Raw genomic sequence first — 21,971 nt, forward strand, 5'->3', positions numbered from 1 at the left:
ATCAGTCGGGCATCGCGCCGCCCCAAAGATGCGGAATGCTCCGCATCTTTGGGGGCCGAGCCCCAACCTTAAGGGGCTAGTTCGGCGCCGGACGAATTTCCGCCACGCCAGCTGGCGGTAAAGGCCTTTGGTGCCCCGCCAGCTGGCGCGGAAATGACATCTCCGGGCGGCACATGCGCGGGAGCGTTAGCGGCCGTTGACGGCATTCTCGCGCATGCGCAGTGGAGAGAGTCTCTTCCGCCACCGCCATGGTGGAGACCGTGGCGAAGGCGAAAGGAAAAGAGTGCCCCCACAGCACAGGCCCGCCCGCAGATCGGTGGGCCCCGATCACAGGCCAGGCCACCGTGGGGGCACCCCCCCGGGGCCAGATTGCCCCGTGCCCCCCCCCCCAGGACCCCGGAGCCCGCCCGCGCCGCCTTGTCCCGCCGGTAAGGTAGGTGGTTTAATTTATGCCGGCGGGACAGGCATTTTAGCGGCGGGACTTCGGCCCATCCGGGCCGGAGAATCGCGGGGGAAGGCCCGCCAACCGGCGCGGCGCGATTCCCGCCCCCGCCGAATATCCGGTGGTGGAGAATTCGGCAACCGGCGGGGGCGGGATTCACGCCAGGCCCCGGCGATTCTCCGACCCAGCGGGGGGTCGGAGAATCTCGCCCAGGATTTCCGGATGGGAAACTTTCGGAAGCCAGGGTTTCCTGAACGTCCTGCTGAAATAAACCATAGAAAGATCTTTGGCAAGTTTTCAGCAGCTCGCCCATTTGGAAGCCAGGCTAATGGGCAGCCTGATGGGTGGGAAAGCAGCCAGCAAAGGTCGGGGTAGGTAAAAGGTCACGGGTGAGGGGGTGGGTCCATCAGAGATGCCAGGGTGAGTCGGAGATAGGGGAGGTGGACAGGTGGCGTCAGTCAGATATTGTGAGTTGTACAAGGAGGCTTGCTTTGTTGGGCCGGGAAGAAAGACTTCTGCTCCTCCTGATCCGTATGCAATGCTGTTGTGGCACTTACCACCTGGACCCAGCATATCTCGCTTGCCTCTACCTGTTGGGATTACCAAGCGCTGAGAAACACAGTGTTTAGTGATTAAAAATAAAAATCACGTTAAAATAGAGGCAAACAGTCTCCTTTAAAGCTCTGACAGTCCAACTTGCTTTCTAAACGTGAAGTGGGCACAGTTAATTAGAAAGTTAACATAATAAGGAAAGGATAACACTGTGTTTGAGACCTCTCTTTATTTGTTGCAGCCACCACTAACACTAGAATTTGGAAGAATAGTAATCTACACAACTAGCCTTCGTGTTGTGAGGACAACTTTTGACCGCTGTGAGATAGTGAGAAAAATTTTCCAAAATCACAGAGTAAAATTGGAAGAGAAAAATATTGCTTTGAACAGTGATTATGGAAAGGAGCTAGAAGAGCGTTGCAAGAGAGCTAATGAATCTTCTTCCTTACCTGTGGTGTTCATCGATGGTCATTACCTGGGGGTAAGTTGAGAAGTTCTGGTCACTTACCAAAATGTGTTTATCATTTTCTTTCAGTTGATTGATGGGTAAACAGAAAATAAAACAATGCATTCTTCACCATTCTAATGAATCGTATTTTATCCTTAATATGTAAATTTACATACCCAAGTTACCAAGGTAAAGTTACACAATGAAATTTAAATGCTGAGAGATCTGTGAATGGCCAAATGGATGTTTCAGAGGGAATGATTCTGGAAAAAGTACAGATTTTTAAATATTGTATATTGACTTTACGTTAGATCCTCAATGTGAGGAACTGTTCAGAATGAGGCACAGCATAAGACCGGTTTCTCCCCACCCACGGTGTTACTTTTGCAGTCGCAATGCCATGAAATGTTGGGACTTTGGGGTTTTGCAGAAGCTTGATAAAATCATTCAGATATGTGGCATTAAAGGGAATGGTGCAGCATGAACAGAGTGTTGGTTATTGGGCAAGAAATGGTTAAAGTATTTCAGTTGGTTTGGACAAGGAATAGAATTGGTATATCTTGGAAACAGTGCTAGGCTCATTTCATAAATATAAGTTTACCATTTTATATTATGAGATGTATTTGTGCATTGGTTTGTTCATGTGTGTGTTGAACCAATTGAAAATTAGCACTCAAAGGGAAGTTAAGAGAGATTTATTAATGCAAAGCTGTTTTGGACGTATGTTTTAAAGCAGTGTTCTTCAAACTTTTTTTCCGGGGGCTCATTTGTACCAACCTGCCAACCTTCGGACCCAACCCGGCCGACCTTCGCGACCCACGCCTGCCGACCATTGCGACCCACGTCGGCCGACCTGCGCGACCCACCATTTTCTCTTACCTTGTTTGCTGCTGACAAAAATGGAGGAAATGGTTTTGGGTCCCTTTGGCCCTCGTACACGCTCCTCCAATGGAACCTGTTGGATGAAGGTGAAGCCTTCCAGTGTCGGAAAGTATGGAGTCTCCATCTGTCCAAAGTTCTGCAATTTTTTCCTGTAAAACTTTATTGAATAAACCCCCCCCCCCCCGAACTTGTAAAAAAATAAAAATGAATAAAATAAATGATAAAAATAAAAATCAAATGTATAAAATAAATGAATAAAATGAATAAACCCACCCGAACTTGTAAAACAAAAAGCTGCGACCGTTTAAAAATAAAGCGGCCGCACTGCGCATGCGTGCCCAATCATCGACGCGCATAGTTTTGCGCAAGCGCGCCAATGATCAGGCACGCATGCGCAGTGCGGCCGCATTTCTTTTACATGTTCACGGCTATTTTGAAGGCTGCTTGCAGCCGGCGTTATTAACAGACGGCTGCTGCGCGCAGATTTGCGCGATCGGGAGCATCGCGACGGACGGCTCCGCGACCCTCCCAACACCAGCCCGCGACCCACCCGCAGGTTGCGCCCCCGAGTTTGAAATGTCTGTTTTAAAGGAAAATTGGAGAAATGTTTTGGGGAAAAAAGGGAGCAATGCCATTCGTACTGGATTTTTCTTTCTGAAAGGCAGCACAATCACAATGGACTAAATAGTTGTAAATTAGCATGATACCCCATTCTCCAATCTTCTTCAGGATCATTGACCTCCCCATGATAAACAACTGGCATCCCTGGCACGGCCAAGGCCCCTCCAGGTTTCCTGTCTAACAAGGCGGTAAGGCGGGCTTCTGTGTGGGGAACCTGCTTTTAAAAAAATACATGCAGATGGTGAGGTAAAAACAGACCTCCCCACCATCTGGAAATTCCACCTTAATAAATACTGGGACTCAGTGGTTGAACAAAGAATCCATGTTCCTGTTCTTTATGTCAAAGTTCTAGAACATACATACCACATTCTACTATATAAGCAGAAAAATATACACATGATGAAAATGTGGCTCCAGCTAAACCACTCGGCAGACTTATTGATGATTAAATATAATATAATAATCTTTATTGTCACAAGCAATGAAGTTACTGTGAAAAGCCCCTAGTTGCCACATTCCGGTGCCTGCTTGGGTACATGGAGGGAGAATTCGGGACTTGTGGGAGGAAACCGGAGCACCCGGATGAAACCCAGGCAGACACTGGGAGAACGTGCAGACTCTGCACAGTGACCCAAGGTGGGAATCGAACCTGGAACCCTGGTGCTGTGAAGCAACAGTGCTAACCACTGTGCTTCCGTGCCGCCCACCAAATAGTTAGGTAAATAGACTCAGAACAGACAGTAGTAATAGCAAATTTTACCGATCTTCGTGGGGTCAAAAACAACAAAGGTGCTTTTTGTGAATTGAGGCTTTATATAAAATTGCTCTTCGAGGGATTTCTCCACCTAAGTGGTTATACGCTAGCATGGAGTTTCTCACGTGCCAGTATCTCCATTGGCTCCGGGCTGACTATTATCTTTGTGCAATACAGCACAAGAAACAACTCCATAAGGCATTGAAAGATATTCCAGAGTGAAGGACATTAAAAACTGTATTTCTCATTGATTAGCCAGTCACAGGATCCTTGCATTTGAAATAAGTGATTTTACTCCTTGCTGGGAACCACATTGATTTCTTCTAATCACTCTGAATAGCCTGTGATTGCATGGAAATAACATTTATCAAGAAGCTGTCGGCGGGGGGGCGGGGGGGGGGGGTTGCTGAGCAGAATTGTGCTAAGACTCTGCAATTAGAAGGCATCAACATGTGAAATCATCTTTTGTTATGCAGGATGATTTACAGACAAATATTAATTCCCAAAACATGGTGGATATTGCCCATCAGTGGACATATGTATTCTTTTCAGCCTGTAATATTGGGATCTACTGGTCGCATTGCATCCGAAAAGCAGCGCAGCGCAACGTAATTGGTAGTTGTTGTGAGATCCTACTTCCGGGATGTACCTGGCTTGCCACGCCTCGCGAGTTCTAACGTGATCTCGGGAGATGTTGCAATGTGAATCCTGTCCATTGTGGGCGAGATCACTTTCTGGCAAATCTGCATATTAGAGTGAGGCAGCTAGTCTCACACTAATATGTGTTCCTGAGATCTAACCAAGGTGTGGGACCTAACTTGCTTGCCTTGGAGACCTTGGGTGAGTGCTGTTCAGTGCTGGTCTCCACAAATGGGGACTAGGTGAAATGGCATTTGTAGGGGTCTCCCAGAGGATTGTAGACCCCCTGATGCATCCCTCTCGGCAAGGTGGCACTGCTGGTGCTACCTGGCACCCTGACACTGGCAGTGTGACATAGAACAAAAAAAGAACAAAGAAATGTACAGCACAGGAACAGGCCCTTTGGCCCTCCAAGCCCGTGCCGACCATGCTGCCCAACTAAACTACAATCTTCTACATTCCTGGGTCCATATCCCTCTATTCCCATCCGATTCATGTATTTGTCAAGATGCCCCTTAAATGTCACTATCGTCCCTGGTTCCACCACCTCCTCCAGCAGCGAGTTCCAGGCACCCACTTTGTGTAAAAAAACTTGTCTCGTACATCTACTCTAAACCTTGCCCCTCGCACCTTAAACCTATGCCCCTTAGTAATTGACCCCTCTACCCTGGGGAAAAGCCTCTGACTATCCACTCTGTCTATGCCCCTCATAATTTTGTAGACTTCTATCAGGTCGCCCCTCAACCTCCTTTGTTCCAGTGAGAACAAACCGAGTTTATTCAACCACTCTTCATAGCTAATGCCATCCATACCAGGCAACATCATGATAAATCTCTTCTGCACCCTCTCTAAAGCCTCCACATCCTTCTGGTAGTGTAGCGACCAGAATTGAACACTATACTCCAAGACATGTGTGCCAGTCTGGCACTACCAAGGTCCCCAGGTAGAACTGCTAACTGGCAGGGTCCCAAGCTGGCATTTTTTGCATGGTGGTGATTGATCTGGGGTGTGCCCTGCTCAGGTGTGGGAGGGCAAAGATCTCCTTATAGTGAGATGGGGTGGGTTCAGGGGCCATATCGGGACCTTGAGAGATAGCGTCCTGATCTCTCACTGCACTCAGGAGGCCCGGCGAACTGAGCAGCAGAGCTCCTCAGGGCTGAAACAGGGCTGAGGCCCCCAATCTCCCCCGGATGGTCTTTAGATAGCAGGGTGTTTCTCTGTGCTCCGAGCGCCGGGAAACACCTGGCTAATTTCGCTCTGCGCGATTCTGTCCCCATTCGGGTAGATCGTGCCCATTGTATTTTAAGTCTGTACAGGGTTAACTTTGAGTTTGTTAGTTTAAAATGTGAGAGGTAATCATTAGCCTCTTTCCATCTCCCCTGATTTTTATTTCCACATTCATTGTGGCTTTCAAAAGGAAATAGGAAAAGCACCTGAGGAGCAGGACAATCAGGGCTTTGTTGCAGAGAGCAGGTGAGGTCACAATGGGCCAAATGGCCTTCTTTTGTACTGTAAACATTCAAAGATTTTGTGATTATTTGAAACATCCTCACATCAAATGATTAAAAAGCAAGTCAGCTAGGATGTATTGAAATACATTACTAAATTCCCAGTATGTATTGGTATTATTTCATAGAATTTACAGTGCAGAAGGAGCACCGGCTCTTGGAAAGAGCACCCTACCCAAGGTCCACACCTCCACCCTATCCCCATAACCCAGCAACCCCACCCAACACTATGGGCAATTTTGGACACTAAGGGCAATTCAGCATGGCCAATCCACCTAACTTGCACATTTTTGGACTGTGGGAGGAAACCGGAGCACCCGGAGGAAACCCACGCACACACGGGGAGGATGTGCAGACTCCGCACAGACAGTGACCCGGAGGTACTGTTCCGACACGGCCTTGCAAGCCCTAACCAAATCCAATGGGGAGTTTTAAGTGCGTCAAGGCATGCAAATTTGGGACCGCCTTGGCTGAATCACTGCAAGGCCGTTTTATTTGTGGGCTAAGGGACTGAGAGTCGCAATGCAAATTACTGATGGTGACTCTCCTAACTCTCCAGAGAATCGTAGACATTGCACAGCCCAGGGAGGGCACCGAGTGTGGTCTCCAGGAACTCTAGGGCCTAGTGATCCTTACTATCAGACGTCAACAGGACCGCCAGCCGGCGGAAGTGATCAGCCGGAATTTAGGTGAGGAGGAACCCACCGCAGGTCCATGGCCATTGCTGTGGCTCACTGCGGAGTTGCACCCGACCCCAATGTTCCAGGATGGTAGCCGCTGAAATCGAACAGGACCAGGGGCGAGACTCTTTGAGATCACATGGGGACGCCGTTCTCCAGCAACAGACCAGTTGTCACCCTCTGCTCTCCCCAGGAGGCCGGACGTGCTACGTGGACGACCCAGAAGCATAGGACACTCAGGTGCCACTGCACTGTTACAGCCCCAGGACCGCACCTATCCGATCATGCTATTGATAAATGGTCACCCCACCGAGATGGAACTTGACACCGGGGCGGCGGTTTCAGTGATCGGCCATTGGATGTTTGCCGTAATCCGGAATGCCTCCAGCCACTGAAGCTTCAGGACACAGAGCCAGGTTGGCCACTTACGCCGGGGAGCCCTTGGCCATTGAGGGCATTGCCCATTAGCCCATAGCAATACGTGGACCAATCAGTGTGCTTGCCATTGGTGGTGGTCTGTGGCGATGGACTCAGCTTGCTGAACCTCGATTGGCTACGTGCACCTGTGGTTGGACTGGCAGCGCGTATGTCGGATGTAACCTCGCTGGCCGGAAGGAGTGCTGGCCAATACCCGGAAATCTTCACCGAGGACCTCGGTACCATAAAGGGAGCGATGGCCAGGATCAGAGTGGATGATAACGCACAACCCCGGTATGTTCGCTTCCACCCAGTAATTTATGCACTGCAGCCCAAGGTTGACCACGAGTTGGATTAGTTAGAGCATTTGGGCACCATCCGCCCCATCAACTTCACAGATTGGGCCGCATCAGTGGTCCTGGTATTGAAGCCTGACGGACTTTGCTGTGACTACAAAATGACAGTGAACCGGATATCTTGCTTCGACCGTTACCCGGTCCTGCGTATTGAGCCATTCATATCTGCAGCTGGTGCTGGATCTGGGGTTTTGAAAATGAATAATGATTAACACCCATAGGAGCTATATGAGTCTACCCAGTTGCCGTTTGGGGTTTCCTCAGGCTGCCTGATTTTCCAGTGCGTCATGGAAAACATCTTATGGGGTTTGCCAAGGGTGGCTGTATACCTTGACTACGTCCTAATTACAGGTATCTCCAATAAAGAAAATATGGAGAATCTTGCCGAAGTTCTCGAGAGGTTTGGACAGGCCAGCAACCGCATCCGAAGGGAGAAATGCGTTTTTCTTGTCCCTGAGGTCACTTACTTTTTAAATTAATTATTTTTTTGTCAAAAATAGGCTTACATTAACACTGCAATGAGAAAAGTCCCTAGTCGCGACACTCCGGCGCCTGTTCGGGTACACTGAGGGAGAATTCAGAATGTCCAATTCACCTAACAAGCACGTCTTTCAGGACTTGTGGAAGGAAATCAGAGCACCCGGAGGAAATCCAAGCAGCCACAGGAAGAACATGCAGACTGTGCAAAGACAGTCACTCAAGTCGGGAATCGAACCTGGGACCCTGGCACTGTGAAGCAACGGTGTTACCATGTGGACAGCCGGGGCCTCCATCCAGTGGTGGACAAGGTGCGGGCAATCTGACAGGCCCCATCCCTCCTGACCCCACGGAGCTCCGCTTCTTTCCCAGATTCGTTAACTACTACAGAAAATTTATACGCAGAATGGCCACGTTGTTTAACCCTCTCCACCAGCTCATAAAGGGTAGTGATGGGTCAAACAAACTATTGACCCACTTAGACCCATCAAAGCCGGTGCTCCCCACGTGCGATGCTTCACCTTACAGCGTCGGAGTGGTCCTGGCGCAACGGATGCCCGATGGCTCAGAACGGCCAATAGCCTTCGCTGCTCGCTAATGCTGAGCAAAATTACGAGCAGGTTGTGAAGGAAGGTTTGCCTGTCATGCAGATGTTCATCAACATGTTTATGGGTGCACCTTCATGATTTATACAGCCCATAAGCCCCTTCTGGGGTTATTTAAAGAGGACAGGGTGCACCTTCATGATTTATACAGCCCATAAGCCCCTTCTGGGGTTATTTAAAGAGCTGATTGTATCCGTCTGGGTCCAACGGTGGGTTTTGCTACTAGCTGCCTACGAATACACCCTGGAGCACCACCGGGCACAGAAATACCACATGGAGACGCGTTGAGCCACCTATCCCACTCCACGAAACCGCCAAAGCCTGCGATGGAGGTAATCGCTGCCCTCCGCTTCATGGACACCTTGCCAGTCACGGCGGTTCGTATAAAGATGTGGACCCAGACAGACCCACAATTGTCACGGGTCTGGCACATGGTTCAATATGAGCCCCAGCATAGAGCATTGCTGGATGATCGAGGACCTACACCAAAAAGCTACCGGAGCTGAGCGTAGAAGACTGTGTCCTTTTGTGTGGGACACGAGTGGCCATCTCTGAGCATGGTCGCATGTCCTTATTGAAGGACTTCCACAATAAAATGAAGACGCTGGCTTGCAGCTATGATTGGTGGACCATGATGGACTCAAAGATTGAGGGAGTGGCCCAACACTGCGGACCTTGCCCGAAGCACCAGAACGCTTGACAGACGGCCCCAATGTACCCATGGGAATGACCAGGGAAACCATGGTCCGCATCCACGAGGACTTTACCGGCCCGCTCCCGGAGGCCACGTTCCCGATCCTAGTAGATGCCATTTCCAAATGGCTCGCGGTCCACTGGGTACAAATCCTGACTACACAGATGACTGTAGACCAGCTATGACACATTTTTAGCATACACGGAAAACCCAAAGTCCTGGTGAGCGATAATGGGACAGCGTTCACCAGCCAAGACTTTGCATCATTCATAGCCGCGAATGGAATCCAGCACGTGAGGACTGCCCCGTACCACCCGGCCTCCGATGGATTGGCCGAGCGGGCAGTCCAGACTTTTAAGTGGGCCATGAAGAAGATGACCACCGATCTTGGGAGACACGGCTGGCTCACATTCTCTTCAGCTCCCGTACAACACTGTATGCAATTATGCGGTTGCAACGGTGGAATTGGAATTGTTCATGAGACGACAGGTCAGAACGTGCCTCAGTGTCGTATTCCCTGATGTTGGCGCATGGATCCACCAATGTCAGGATCACTCCAAAGCGGACTCACATCGGTACTTGCCGCTACGCACTTTCAAGCCGAGACGGTCTACATGTGAAATTTGAGTGCCGCAGCCACATAGATTCTTGATGTGGTCCTCCGAGCGATGGGCCTGGTTTCCTATGCAGTCCAGGCACAAGGGAATGAAGCCAACCGCCACCTTGACAACATTCGACGACGCACGCAGGATACGCTAGTGCTAAGTCACGGTGCCCTGACCAGGGTCTCTGCACAATCCCCTTTAGAGCCTCGGAAGAACCCCGATGCACCGCCGAACCAGAGCACCACTTGCCATTGCCGCCGCCTGTCAGACATCAGGAAGCTGAGGTACCCGATGCACTCGTGGGGCCGTCTAACAATGATGACGTCAATAACGATGACTCCGACATGGACAACGGCCCATCTGACGACAGCAGGCTACATCTACACGCCTCCCGGACCAACCTTACCACAACTGGACCATTGTCCGCTTCCCAAGCGGTCGAGGGAACCACTATCTGAAGCAATGGATGTTTCTCCAGGCTTGGGAGGGAAATGGTGTTACGACCCCCTCAGGGACCAAACCCTCTGTTGTATACGGCTCCCCTCCTACACCTTTGAGTATGAACTCCCCAGGTGATTGGGAGGGGCGGAGCCCCCCTAATTGGGAGGAACCCCCCTAATTGGGAGGAACCTCACAAGTATATACGATCATATGATCAAAACGTTAACGGAGACCCCACCAGAAGCCACCACTAGAGACCCCCCCCCATAACAGTGAATCCCCTCCTAACAGGGACCCCCCCATAATAGGGAACCTCCCATAACAGGGAAACCCTCATAACAGGGGACATCAGGACATAACAGGGGACAACAGTCCAAAGATGTGCAGGTTAGGTGGATTGGCCATGATAAATTGCCCTTAGTGTTGGGTGGGGTTGCTGGGTTATGGGGATAGGGTGGAGGTGTGGACCTTGGGTAGGGTGCTCTTTCCAAGAGCCGGTGCAGACTCGATGGGCCGAATGGCCTCCTTCTGAACTGTAAATTCTATGAAATCTATGAATCTAGGGGACCTCCAAAAGCAGAGAAACCCTCATAACAGGGAACCCCTCATAACAGGGATGACCCATAGTAGAGAACATCCAGCAATTCCCATGGTGGTGGGGGAGAGGGGGATGGATGCCCCTACTTTTCGGAGGGAGACCAGATATGCATTGCAGGGGCAGGGAGGCCAGCCACCGGACCTTGCTATCGGGTCGTCCACTTAAAGTGGCTGCCTAATAGCAGGGTTCATGGTCGAATCCTTTGCTACTCCTGCCATGCATAAATTTGCACTGCATGAGGCAGCACGGTAGCACACGTGGCTAGCACTGTGGCTTCATAGCGCCAGGGTCCCAGGTTCGATTCCCCGCTGGGTCACTGGCTGTGTGGAGTCTGCACGTTCTCCCCGTGTCTGCATGGCTTTCCTCCGGGTGCTCCGGTTTCCTCCCACAGTCCAAAGACGTGCAGGTTAGGTAGATTGGCCATGCTAAATTGCCCTTAGTGTCTAAAAAGGTTAGGAGGGGTTATTGGGTTATGGGGATAGGGTGGAAGTGAGGGCTTAAGTGGGTCGGTGCAGACTCGATGGGCTGAATGGCCTCCTTCTGCACTGTATGTTCTATGTTGTTCTATGTTCTGTTTTGTACTGGCACTGGGAGTGGTCCACGGATGTGATTCAGCTCCAGAGGGAGAACATAGTATCCTGAATGGAGAATTTTGTCCCATGTCTAATCAATCTGATTAAACTATTTGAGGTGATCACAAACATGTTGATCTGTTTATGGATGTAGTCTACATGGGTTTCCAAAAGGCATTGGAGGAGGTTCCACATAAGAGTATATTTTGTAGATGGAAGCAGGAAGTTACAAAATAACACACTGATTAGATGAATGAGAAAAAATGCAGCAGATGAAATTCAATGTGGGGAATGTGTGGTCATCAGTTTTGGACCACATCACGCTCCACTTTGTTATCTGAACCATTGATAAATACAGGTCTGGATTTTTTGGCAAAAGTTTGGACAGCGGTTCCTCTCGTACTAATGTAAAATAGCACATTCAGACTTTTGGGTCTGCCATCTGACACCATGACACCTGTCTACCATAATATGGAGGATGAGTGGGGCCTGAGGTCAGTAGACCAACCACCTTCAAAAACAATCAATGGAATTGTCCTTAAGACCATCAATCAAGCCAATGCACCAGAATCTTATGTGGCACATGCAATTTTATGGGCCGTGCACAAGCCAAACAGTTGGGATTGAATCTCAGCATATGGGTGCTATTTTACACATAGTATGGGATTATTATGGTTTGGGACTTTGCTTTTAAAATTAAATGAATATATGGTCATGTGACCTTTTCTGAAGTCAGCCTGACAACATGTCTGGGTAATGGGGCTGCTAAACATTCAAGGAAGGGCCAGGTTTTTTTATTGGAGGAAAAATGCCCTTGGTATTTACACATGCAAACAAAGGCAAAGAGATCTGTGATGCCAGTGGACAGACTGTGAGACTCCAAATCCCAAGGAAGGGTAAGAATTTCAGGTTGTAAAAATATATACTTTGAGCTGTCCTTTTGATTCCTGAATGGGATAGAGTTGGGGTCCAAAAGACAGATATTCAGCATTTCTACCTGAATACAAGCCCCAAACGGCTCATATTGTCATGGGGAAGGATACAGAGAAAGCCATTGTAAATATCAGACTACAGGCTTTCCTAAAATATTACTGAATGTCACAGATAGGCTGGTTAGTCCACCAGGGTCTGGGAGAGAACAGCAGCTAGAGGCTGAACATTTTTATGCTTCACCGCACAGGAATAAGGTGGAAGGTTGAACTTGGATTGAGAAAACAAATTTGTGAGGCGTTCAAAAGAAGCTGGAAGATTTGCCCAGCTTGCATTAGAGGGAATAACACCAGTAATACACTCACTGTGAAGGACAGTTCTGGAATCCAAGTTCCCAGGCTGAGAAAGGAAAGAACAGAAGTAAATCTTTGGGAGCCAAGAATCATTGGGAATTGTCACAATTCCTAAATCCTCAGGCATATCCCAATGCCATGGCTATTCTCCCCAGCATCATTATTGAAGATAAAAGCAAATTACTTTGGATGCTGGATCTGAAAACCCCTCAGAAAATACTGGACAATCTCAGCAGGCCTGACAGTATATGTGGTGAGGAAAGGGAGCTAACGTTTTCAATCTGGATGACTCTGTCAAAACCAGAGAGAACTGGAAATAGGATCAGGTTTATACTGTTGTGGGGTGGTTGGGGGGGGGGGGGGGGGGGCGATGGGGCAGAATAAAGGCCAGTGATAGGTGGAGATAGATAAATATGTTGTGGACAGAAAGACAAAGGGAATGTAAATGGTGGAGATAATGACGAGGAAAGAGATAAACAGTGTGTCAAAGGACAACCTGGAACAGGGAACAGATCGGTGGGTTGTAAGGAGGTGAGACAATGGTGAGGGAAAAACAGATCAATGGAAGAAATTAAAATAAATTGATAGAAATTTAAAATGGGGTGAAGGTGGAAGAGAGGGTTTATAGTCGGAAGTTGTTGAACTCAATGTTAAGTCCGGAAGACTGTGACGTACCTAATCTTAAGATTAGGCAGACTGGGTGACCACTTCGCAGAACACCTTTGGTCCATCCGCAAGCAAGACCCAGACCTTCCTGTCGCTTTACATTTGTCCTGCTCTCATGTCCACATGTCTGTACTTGACCTGCTGCAATGTTCCAGTGAAGCCCAGTGCAAACTGGAGGAACAGCACCTCATTTTCCGAATAGGCACGATACAGCCTTCCGGACTTAACATCGAGTTCAACAACTTCAGACTGTGATCTCTCTCCTCCACCTTCAGGTTGGGCAACTGGATAGTGACTAGAGGGGAGGCTGCTCCATTTCATTCAGTCATTGCACATTGTATCAAATAGTGTTCTGCTCTTCTAAATTTTTATCTGACTACAGTAAGTGTTGATCATAGTCTCTGGATGTCCAAAAGTTTCATATCACTGCATACACATTTGTTGCTGCTTTTAATTCCATAGTAGTCAGTGTTTAGCATTAAATCTGTTTTAAAGGGTTTTCAGTCGGGTTCAGAGTGCATTTAGTATTAAAAATTACATTTGCGGTTGTTATTTTCAGACTAACTGATCGATCGCCTTTGTGCACGTTTTGCATTTGACATAACAGCACCAGTGGAATTTGCAGTGACGGCGCTCAGTGTGAAACATCTTGAATTGGTCAGCAGCACATTATTCTTTATACTTTTATACGCTCTTTGCTTCAGTTTTACACTATCTCATTTGTTGACCATAGCTGCTTTATTTGGTAATCAGGGACCTTCTCCTTCAGAACCATCTTGGTTCTTTGTCGGACACTTCCCAATGTTCATTTATAGTTTTACCCAATAACGGTGATCAAAACACTGTAGGTGGTGGATATCTGAAATGAAAAAAGAAAAGGTTGGAAATGCTCAGCAGAAATTCTTTGTGGTGAGAGAGAAATAGATTCTGGATTTTTCCAGCCCTTCCCGCTGGCAGGTCTTCCACTCCCACCACCGGCAAACCCCGGTGTTGGTTCCCCTGCAGTCGGTTGCCCTGCAGCGGGTGCTGCCAACAACGGGAAAATGCATTGACAGCGGCAGGACTGGAAGATTGCGCCGCCGGCCAATGGCAGGGCATGTGTAAAAAATTGCGCCCAATGTTAACATTTCTGGTCAAAGACCTTGTCAGACGTCAGTTCTGACAACAGATCATCGACCTGAAATGTTAATTTTTTTCACCAATTTGCCCTTTGATGTCCATCTTATCCCATTAAAGTACCAAATTCGAGAATCAACGTCACTGTGTAAATTTTCTCCTTTACAAACCTAATATTGAAGTTGATTATATCATTATCATTATATGTTAGATAAATATTCACGTACAGGCTTGAAGGGCTGAAGGGCCTGTTCCTGTGCTGTATTGTTGTTTGTTCTTTTAGGAAGTGCTGAGGGCTTTGGTCAAGGGTGGTATCAATACCAGTACAGCCTTGGAGGGCCGAAGGGCCTGTTCCTGTGCTGTATTGTTCTTTGTTCTTTGTATTGTTAGATTAACAAAATCTTACTTCTTACTCATTACTAAATCTAGTATAGCTGGCCTTCTTCATGATTCCAGAACATAATTTTCTCTTTTGGCTTGCATTTATATTACTTACTTGTTTGCCATGAAAAATGTCACAAAGTGACAGGGGTGCTGCGGAGGACGCAGCAGAGTTGGACACTGAATAATAATCCCATTACACAGAAGGGACAGGAAGGAATGTGAGGATGGCAGAGACACTGGTCTGTTTTGAGGCGCCAGGAAACAGTTATTCGTTGTGTGACAACATGGGCACTGAACTCTATGCTTCACTCAGCTTTCCAAGTCCCTCCTTCCACAAATCTGCAGTACTGCTGGTTTCAATATGATGACAGCAGGAACAAGCACTACCTTCCAGCACAACAACGTCCACTTGGAAGCTGTGAGGATTTTTAGAAAATATTCTGGGGACCGTTTCATTTGTTAATTGTTGACAGAAACCAAATGTCCGGCTGGATGTCAATGAGCTTCCCAGAGTTGGGGATGGGTGTGGAAACTCCACTCAGGGGATCTGCCCCGAGCTCCCCACTGCAATGGACCCAGCACCGACATTGCTGCCTTCAAATCCATCGCTTGTCTTTAACTAGAAAGTTACAGAGAAATGCCCTCTGCTCTGCGTGTGTTACACACAACAGGAAGTGTCAAAGTCACAGGGCGGGATTCTCCACTCCCGCGCTGAAGTGGCCGCGCCGTTGTGAACGCCGTCGAGGTTCACGACGGCGCGAAAGGGCCCCGATCCCGACCGATTCAGGCCCTGACAATGGGCTAGGATCGGGGCCACGTCATCTACACGCGCCAGGCCTTGTCGCCCGCGTAAAGGCGGCGCCGCATATATGACGCGGCCGGCGCCGCATGACGGGCGTCATCCGCGCATGCGTGGTTGCCGTCCTCTCTAAGTCCGCCCCGCAAGAAGATGTCTGACGGATCTTGCGGGGCCGCGGAAGGAAGGAGGTCCTCCTTCAGAGAGGACGGCCCGACAATCGGTGGGCACCGATCGCGGGCCACCCCACATTTGACGTACCCCCCGGTGCAGGATCCCCCCTCGCCCCCCCGCAGGCCGCCCCCCCAGCATTCACGCACCGCTCACGACGGCCGCGACCAGGTGTGGACGGCGCCGGGGGGATCCCGCTGTTTTGGCCTCGCCGCTCAGCCCATCCGGGCCTGAGAATAGCGGGGGTGCCGGAGAATCGCCATTTTGGGTGTCTCCGGTGATTCTCCGGCCTGCGGCCGGTGAAACTCGACCGGGCCGTTCCCGCCGCTTGGGAGAATCGTGGGAGGGCCCGCCGTTTGGGAGAATCGTGGGAGGGTGTCGGACCGGCGTCCCAGGAAATTTTGGCAGCCCAGGCGATTCTCCCAACCGGCGCGGGAGTGGAGAATTGCGCCCACAAAGTGAGGCTTTTGGACGGCGTTGAGCCCCGTCCCCGGTCTCCTTTGTAGAACTTTATCGCTGAATGTTTTTAGAAAGAAGCCAGACATCCCCAAAGTCATATTTGCTAGAATAGGAGAGTGTAAAATATCCACCAGATTAACTATCAGGCAAAGATGAAACTGGAGCCACTCTGAATGTAATATCAACAGCAATTGACTTTGTTTATTTTAGCCTACCTGTTATACTGAAAATTAGCAGGGAAATGTGAATATATCCAACCGGTGAATTCGGTGTAAAATCCATAACTCGGGAGTTTGGAGAGAATGGTTCCTCACCCTTTCCCAGGCTGGAGTGTGAAAGTGAAACAACTTTTCCTGTTTCGGAGAGATTCCGTTATAGATCATTATCAAGGAATGCATCACTTTCCGGGACATTACGTTGTGGAGACTCTGTGGGGAAATTCCAACAGTACTTTCCACTCATTTAAACATATGCAATAAACAGGGTTTCGAAGGTTTTATTTCGATTTCACGAAAGAGCAGATAGTGATTTAAGCAATAACAGGAAAAACGTTAAAAAAAAACATTTTGCCATAAGGAATTTAAAACTTACATTGAGGCTCTGGGGATCAGACAGGAATGTGCTATGTTCCAACTTTTTAAGATCCTGGTAGTTAGGATTCAGACTCCTGCCTCTTCGGGACTTCAGGATCTGAGAGCGGCTTTTAAACCATTCATCCTGCTAATGAGTTGGAACACATAAATGGGGAGGCATGTGGAAGTTCACACACACACAAACACAAATCAAAGCAGGGGTCGCCCACCAGGCCTTCAATCCTGTCCCGCCATTCAACACGATTTTAGCTGATCTATTCCAGCCTAAACTCCTTTTCTGCACCATTACCCCTGAGCCTCGATCTATGGAATATTTATCCACCTACACTTTAAATATTTCCAATCATCTTCCGGCACCCTCCGGGGACAGAGAATTCCAGAGATTCACCACCCTCCGGGACAGAGATTTCCAGAGATTCCCCACCCTCCGGTACAGAGAATTCCAGAGATTCCCCACCCTCCGGGGCAGAGAATTCCGCAGATTCCCCACCCTCCGTGACAGAGGATCCCAGAGATTCCCCACGCTCTGGGACAGGGAATTCCAGAGATCCCCACGCTCCGGGATAGAGAATTCCAGAGATTCCCCACCCTCCGGGACAGAGAATTCCAGAGATTCCCCACCCTCCGGGACAGAGAATTCCAGAGATTCCCCACCATCCGGGGCAGAGAATTCCAGAGATTCCCCACCCTACGGGACAGAGATTTCCAGAGATTCCCCACCCTCCGGTACAGAGAATTCCAGAGATTCCCCACCCTCTAGGACAGAGAATTCCACAGATACCCCACCTTCCGGGACAGAGAATTCCAGAAATTCCCCACCCTCTGTGACAAAGAATCCCAGAGATTCCCCACCCTCTGGGACAGAGAATTCCAGAGATTCCCCACCCTCTGGACAGAGAATTCCGGAGATTCCCCACCCTCTGGGACAGAGAATTCCAGAGATTCCCCACCCTCCGGGACAGAGAATTCAAGAGATTCACCACCCTCCGGGACAGAGAATTCCAGAGATCCCCATCCTCCGGGTTGAGAATTCCAGAGATTCCCCACATTCACGGACAGAGAATTCCAGAGATTAACCGCCCTCGGGGAGAGAATTCCAGAGATTCCCCACCCGCTCCAGGACAGAGCATTCCAGAGATTCCCCACCCTCTGGGGCAGAGGATTCCAGAGATTCACGACCCTCTGGTACAGAGAATTCCAGAGATTCCCCACCCTCCGGGACAGAGAATTCCAGAGATTCCCATCCCTCCGGGACAGAGAATTCCAGAAATTCCCCAACCTCCGGGACAGAGAATTCCAGAGATTCCCATCCTCCAGGGTTAGAATTCCAGAGATTCCCCACCCTCTGTTATAGAGAATTCCAGGGGCGTCATTCTCCGACCCCCCAGCGGGTCGGAGAATGGCCGTTGGCTGCCGTGAATCCCGCCCCCGCCGGTTGCCGAAGTCTCCGAAGGGAGAAAAGTCGGCGGGGCGTTAATGGCACCGCAGACGTCGGAGAATGACACGGGTGTGCGCAAGGCAGCCGATTTTGGGCCTGCCGATATTCTCCCTTCCGGATGGGCCGAAGGCCCGTCGACGTGATGACCGGTCACGTCGACGTAAATCAAACCTCCTTTTCATCGGCGTGACCCGGTGCTCCAGACTCACGCCGACCAGCGAGGAGGTGAGTGACGGCCTGGGGGGTTGGCCGCTGGGCAGGCGATGGTGTGGCCGCAGTCTGAATGTGTGGGGAGAGGTGTGTCTAGGGTTTTGTGTGTGTGTGCGGTGGCGGGGGGGGGTGGTTAGAGTGGGCTGGGCTCCGGGGGAGTGCCGGGAGGGGGGTCTGTGCCGGGGAGGAGGATGGGAGGTCCGTGCCGGGGAAGGGGATGGGGGGGTCCGTGCCGGGGAGGAGGATGGGGGGTCCGTGCCGGGGAGGGGGATGGGGGGTCCGTGCCGGGGAGGGGGATGGGGGGGGGGGTCCGTGCCAGGGAGGGGGATGGGGGGGTCCGTGCCGGGGAGGAGGACGGGGGTTCCGTGCCGGGGAGGGGGATGGGGGGGTCCGTGCCGGGGAGGGGGATGGGGGGGGGTCCGTGCCGGGGTGGAGGATGGGAGGTCCGGGCCGGGGAGGGGGATGGGTGGGGTCCGTGCCGGGGAGGGGGATGGGGGGGGGGTCCGTGCCGGGGAGGGGGATGGGAGGGTCCGTGCCGGGGAGGAGGATGGGAGGTCCGTGCCAGGGAGGGGGATGGGGGGGTCCGTGCCGGGGAGGAGAATGGGGGTCCGTGCCGGGGAGGGGGATGCGAGGGCAAGTGAGTTGGTCCACCTGGCCAGGTGCCAGCCTCCAACAGTTGGACCCATGCGGTCCATGCCACCTGGCTGGGGGGAAGGAGGGGGTATGGGCAAAGATGACATGTCGTCATTCCCACCCCCCCCCCCCCCAACCAGGCCGTCATGTTTTACGATCATCCAGCGATGTTGGCCGCCGTGGCGGCAGCCGCTAATGTCTATGTTGCCCTGGATGAGGAGGAGGAGGAGCGTGCCAGAGAGGCGGCGCAGGACTGCCGCAGAGGGGCAGGCGGCAGTCGCCCAGGCTGGAGGGACACCTGACCGACAGGACGAGGAGGGGGAGGAGGACGTCGCGGCCCCACGGCAACGGAGGCACCCGAGGGCGCCCCGTGTGTACCGGCCCCGGCAATCATACCCGGACCTCACAGACCGGGAATGCAGGAGGAGACTCTGGATGAGGCGGGAAACCGTGGCACACATCTGCCACCTGCTGGCACACCTGTCACCGCGTGGCACTGGCGGGGGACACCCTCTCCCCGTGTCCGTCAAGGTTACGGTGGCCCTGAACTTTTATGCAACGGGGTCATTCCAGGCACCGAGTGGGGACCTGTCCGGCATATCGCAGACATTGGTGCATCGGTGCATCCGGGCAGTGACAGATGCCCTATATGCCATGGCGCACCACTACATCCGCTTCCCTGTGGACCGGGCCAGCCAAGATGCCCGGGCCGTGGGCTTCTCTGCCGTGGCCGGGTTCTCCATGGTCCAGGGCGCGATTGATGGGATGCACGTCGCCGTGCGGCCACCTGCAGATAACAGGGCCGTGTTCACCAATAGGAAGGGGACCTATTCGATGAACATACAGGTGGTCTGTGACCACCGCATGATGATCCTGCACATCTGCGCCCGTTACCGAGGCAGTGTACACGACTCATACGTGTTGTCGCGGTCATCCATCCCCGGCATGTACGAGGGACGCCATCCCCGGCTGAGGGGCTGGTTGCTGGGCGACAGGGGCTACCCATTGCGATCGTGGCTGATGACGCCTATACGGAGGCCACGCAATGAGGCGGAGAACCGCTACAATGATGCCCATGTAGCAACAAGGGGAGTGATAGAGAGGTGCTTAGGCGTGCTGAAGATGCGTTTCAGGTGCCTGGACCTCTCTGGGGGCGCCCTCCAGTATCGGTCAGATAGGGTCGGCCGCATCATTGTGGTGTGCTGCGTCCTGCACAACATAGCCCAGCAGAGGGGCGATGTGCCGCAGGCAGAGGAGGGCGGAGTGGAGGAGCAGCAGGAAGAGGCGCATTCCTCCCAGATGAGGGGGATGGGGGCAATGGTCAGGGCAGACGGGCTAGACACAGGCGGGTGGCTTTCCACCGTTTCCGGCTGGCCCAGCGGGCACGGGACAGACTGATAGCCGCCCGCTTCACTGAATCGGGTAGTATGGCCACAGACCGCACACCATGGCAACAGCCGACCACCCACACCCCCCACCCATCCACCCACCCAGCACCCTCACCCCCGTCCCCAACCCCACGCACCCCACCCGCATGCACATCACCCCCCCCCCATTGCTGATCCACCTGCGGCACAATGGCCGGGCTCACACAGTTGCGGGTGGACGCGTGTCTATTGCAGGCCATGGAGGATGATGACAACCCACCCTGCGATGAGCTCCTGGCTCCACATCGTTGGACTATGTCTGACCCATGGCCACAGTACCACCATCCACCCGGACCATCCCTGCATGCGGCTGTGACACTGCAGCGCACGGTCCCGTCCTCTGCCCGGGGGATGTTGATGGCGGCCCAGGGGGAAGGGGGCAGACTCACCTGGGGCTGAGGTAAGACCACCCCTCACACACACACTTGCGCTCAACGTACATGACACCCCCGCACGCTTTGGACAGAGCACAAAGGCAGCTTCTGTAGGTGTAACATTGACTTTAATAACCAAAGGAGTTCATGCACGTGCCCTAGCCCCTAAAACTCATCTGTGCCCTGTACCCGTGCCAACTTACTCAGTGTATAATTGTTTGGCCTTACGGGCCCTTTGACTACGTCTACGTGGTTCCCCAGACGGTACAGCAGAACTGGAGGTGGACTCCTGTGATTCCTGCCCTCTGACACAGGATCCCTTTGGTGGCCGTTTCCTGGGGCGTCCTGGCCTAGATGGGTCAGGCTGCGGCCCGGGTGACTGGGATGGCGAGCTGCCAGCCTGTCCTGCCCGTTGCCCACCCGATGCACTGGGACGGAAGGGGGGGGAGTCCGAGGTGTCGCGGTGTTCCAGGACCTCCCTTACAGGGGGAGCCGGGACGGACCACACCATCTCCTCCTCCCTCGGGATGCCCGATGGCCCCCAGGCCTCTACATGGGTGGGGGATGCGAATGGACTGGCCATCCGACGCCCCCCCGACATCTGGCGCTGCCAGTCCTGGAAGCCCGTGCTGGTATCGACGGGGGTCTGCAGGTTTGCAGCCATGGAGCCCAGGGGGTTGGCAAACCCTGTCTGTGACTGTGCGACGCCGGCTCGCACATGGCCACTGGCGCCGATGCCCTCAGCGATGGCCTGCTGAGACTGGGCCATGGCCTGCAGAGACTGGGCCTTGGCCTGCAGAGACTGGGCTATGGCCTGCTGAGACTGGGCTATGGCCTGCTGAGACTGGGCCATGGCATTGAGCGCCTCTGCCATCTGGCGCTGGCACTGGCTCATGGCCTCCTGTGAGAGGGCAGCCATGTCCTGGGCCACAGACGCCGCCTGCACGGAAAGCCCCAGGCTTCGCAAACCGTTCCCCATGTCTGACACCGTCGCACCCATTGCCTCCACTGCGGACGCCACCCATGCGGTGTCGGCCTGGGTGGCACTCCCAGCTCCTGGACGTGGGTGGACGCCTCCACCTGCGACTGCAGCCGCCGCAAGCCGGCCGTCACCCTCTTGGCTCGTCTCC

The 21,971-nt window shown here is 52.0% G+C and overlaps 1 protein-coding gene across 1 annotated transcript in view; it reads left to right on the forward strand.

Annotated features, from left to right (window-relative positions):
• grxcr1a (glutaredoxin and cysteine rich domain containing 1 a) overlaps nt 1-21,971 on the forward strand; it is a 296,531-nt gene that overhangs the window by 158,640 nt on the left and 115,920 nt on the right. The window contains exon 5 of the mRNA XM_072497849.1: nt 1,236-1,475. Coding sequence (XP_072353950.1) covers nt 1,236-1,475 — 240 coding nt within the window. The remainder of the gene's footprint in view (nt 1-1,235; nt 1,476-21,971) is intronic.

This window comes from Scyliorhinus torazame, chromosome 3 (assembly GCF_047496885.1).
Source record: "Scyliorhinus torazame isolate Kashiwa2021f chromosome 3, sScyTor2.1, whole genome shotgun sequence".
Classification (NCBI taxonomy): Eukaryota; Metazoa; Chordata; class Chondrichthyes; order Carcharhiniformes; family Scyliorhinidae; genus Scyliorhinus; species Scyliorhinus torazame.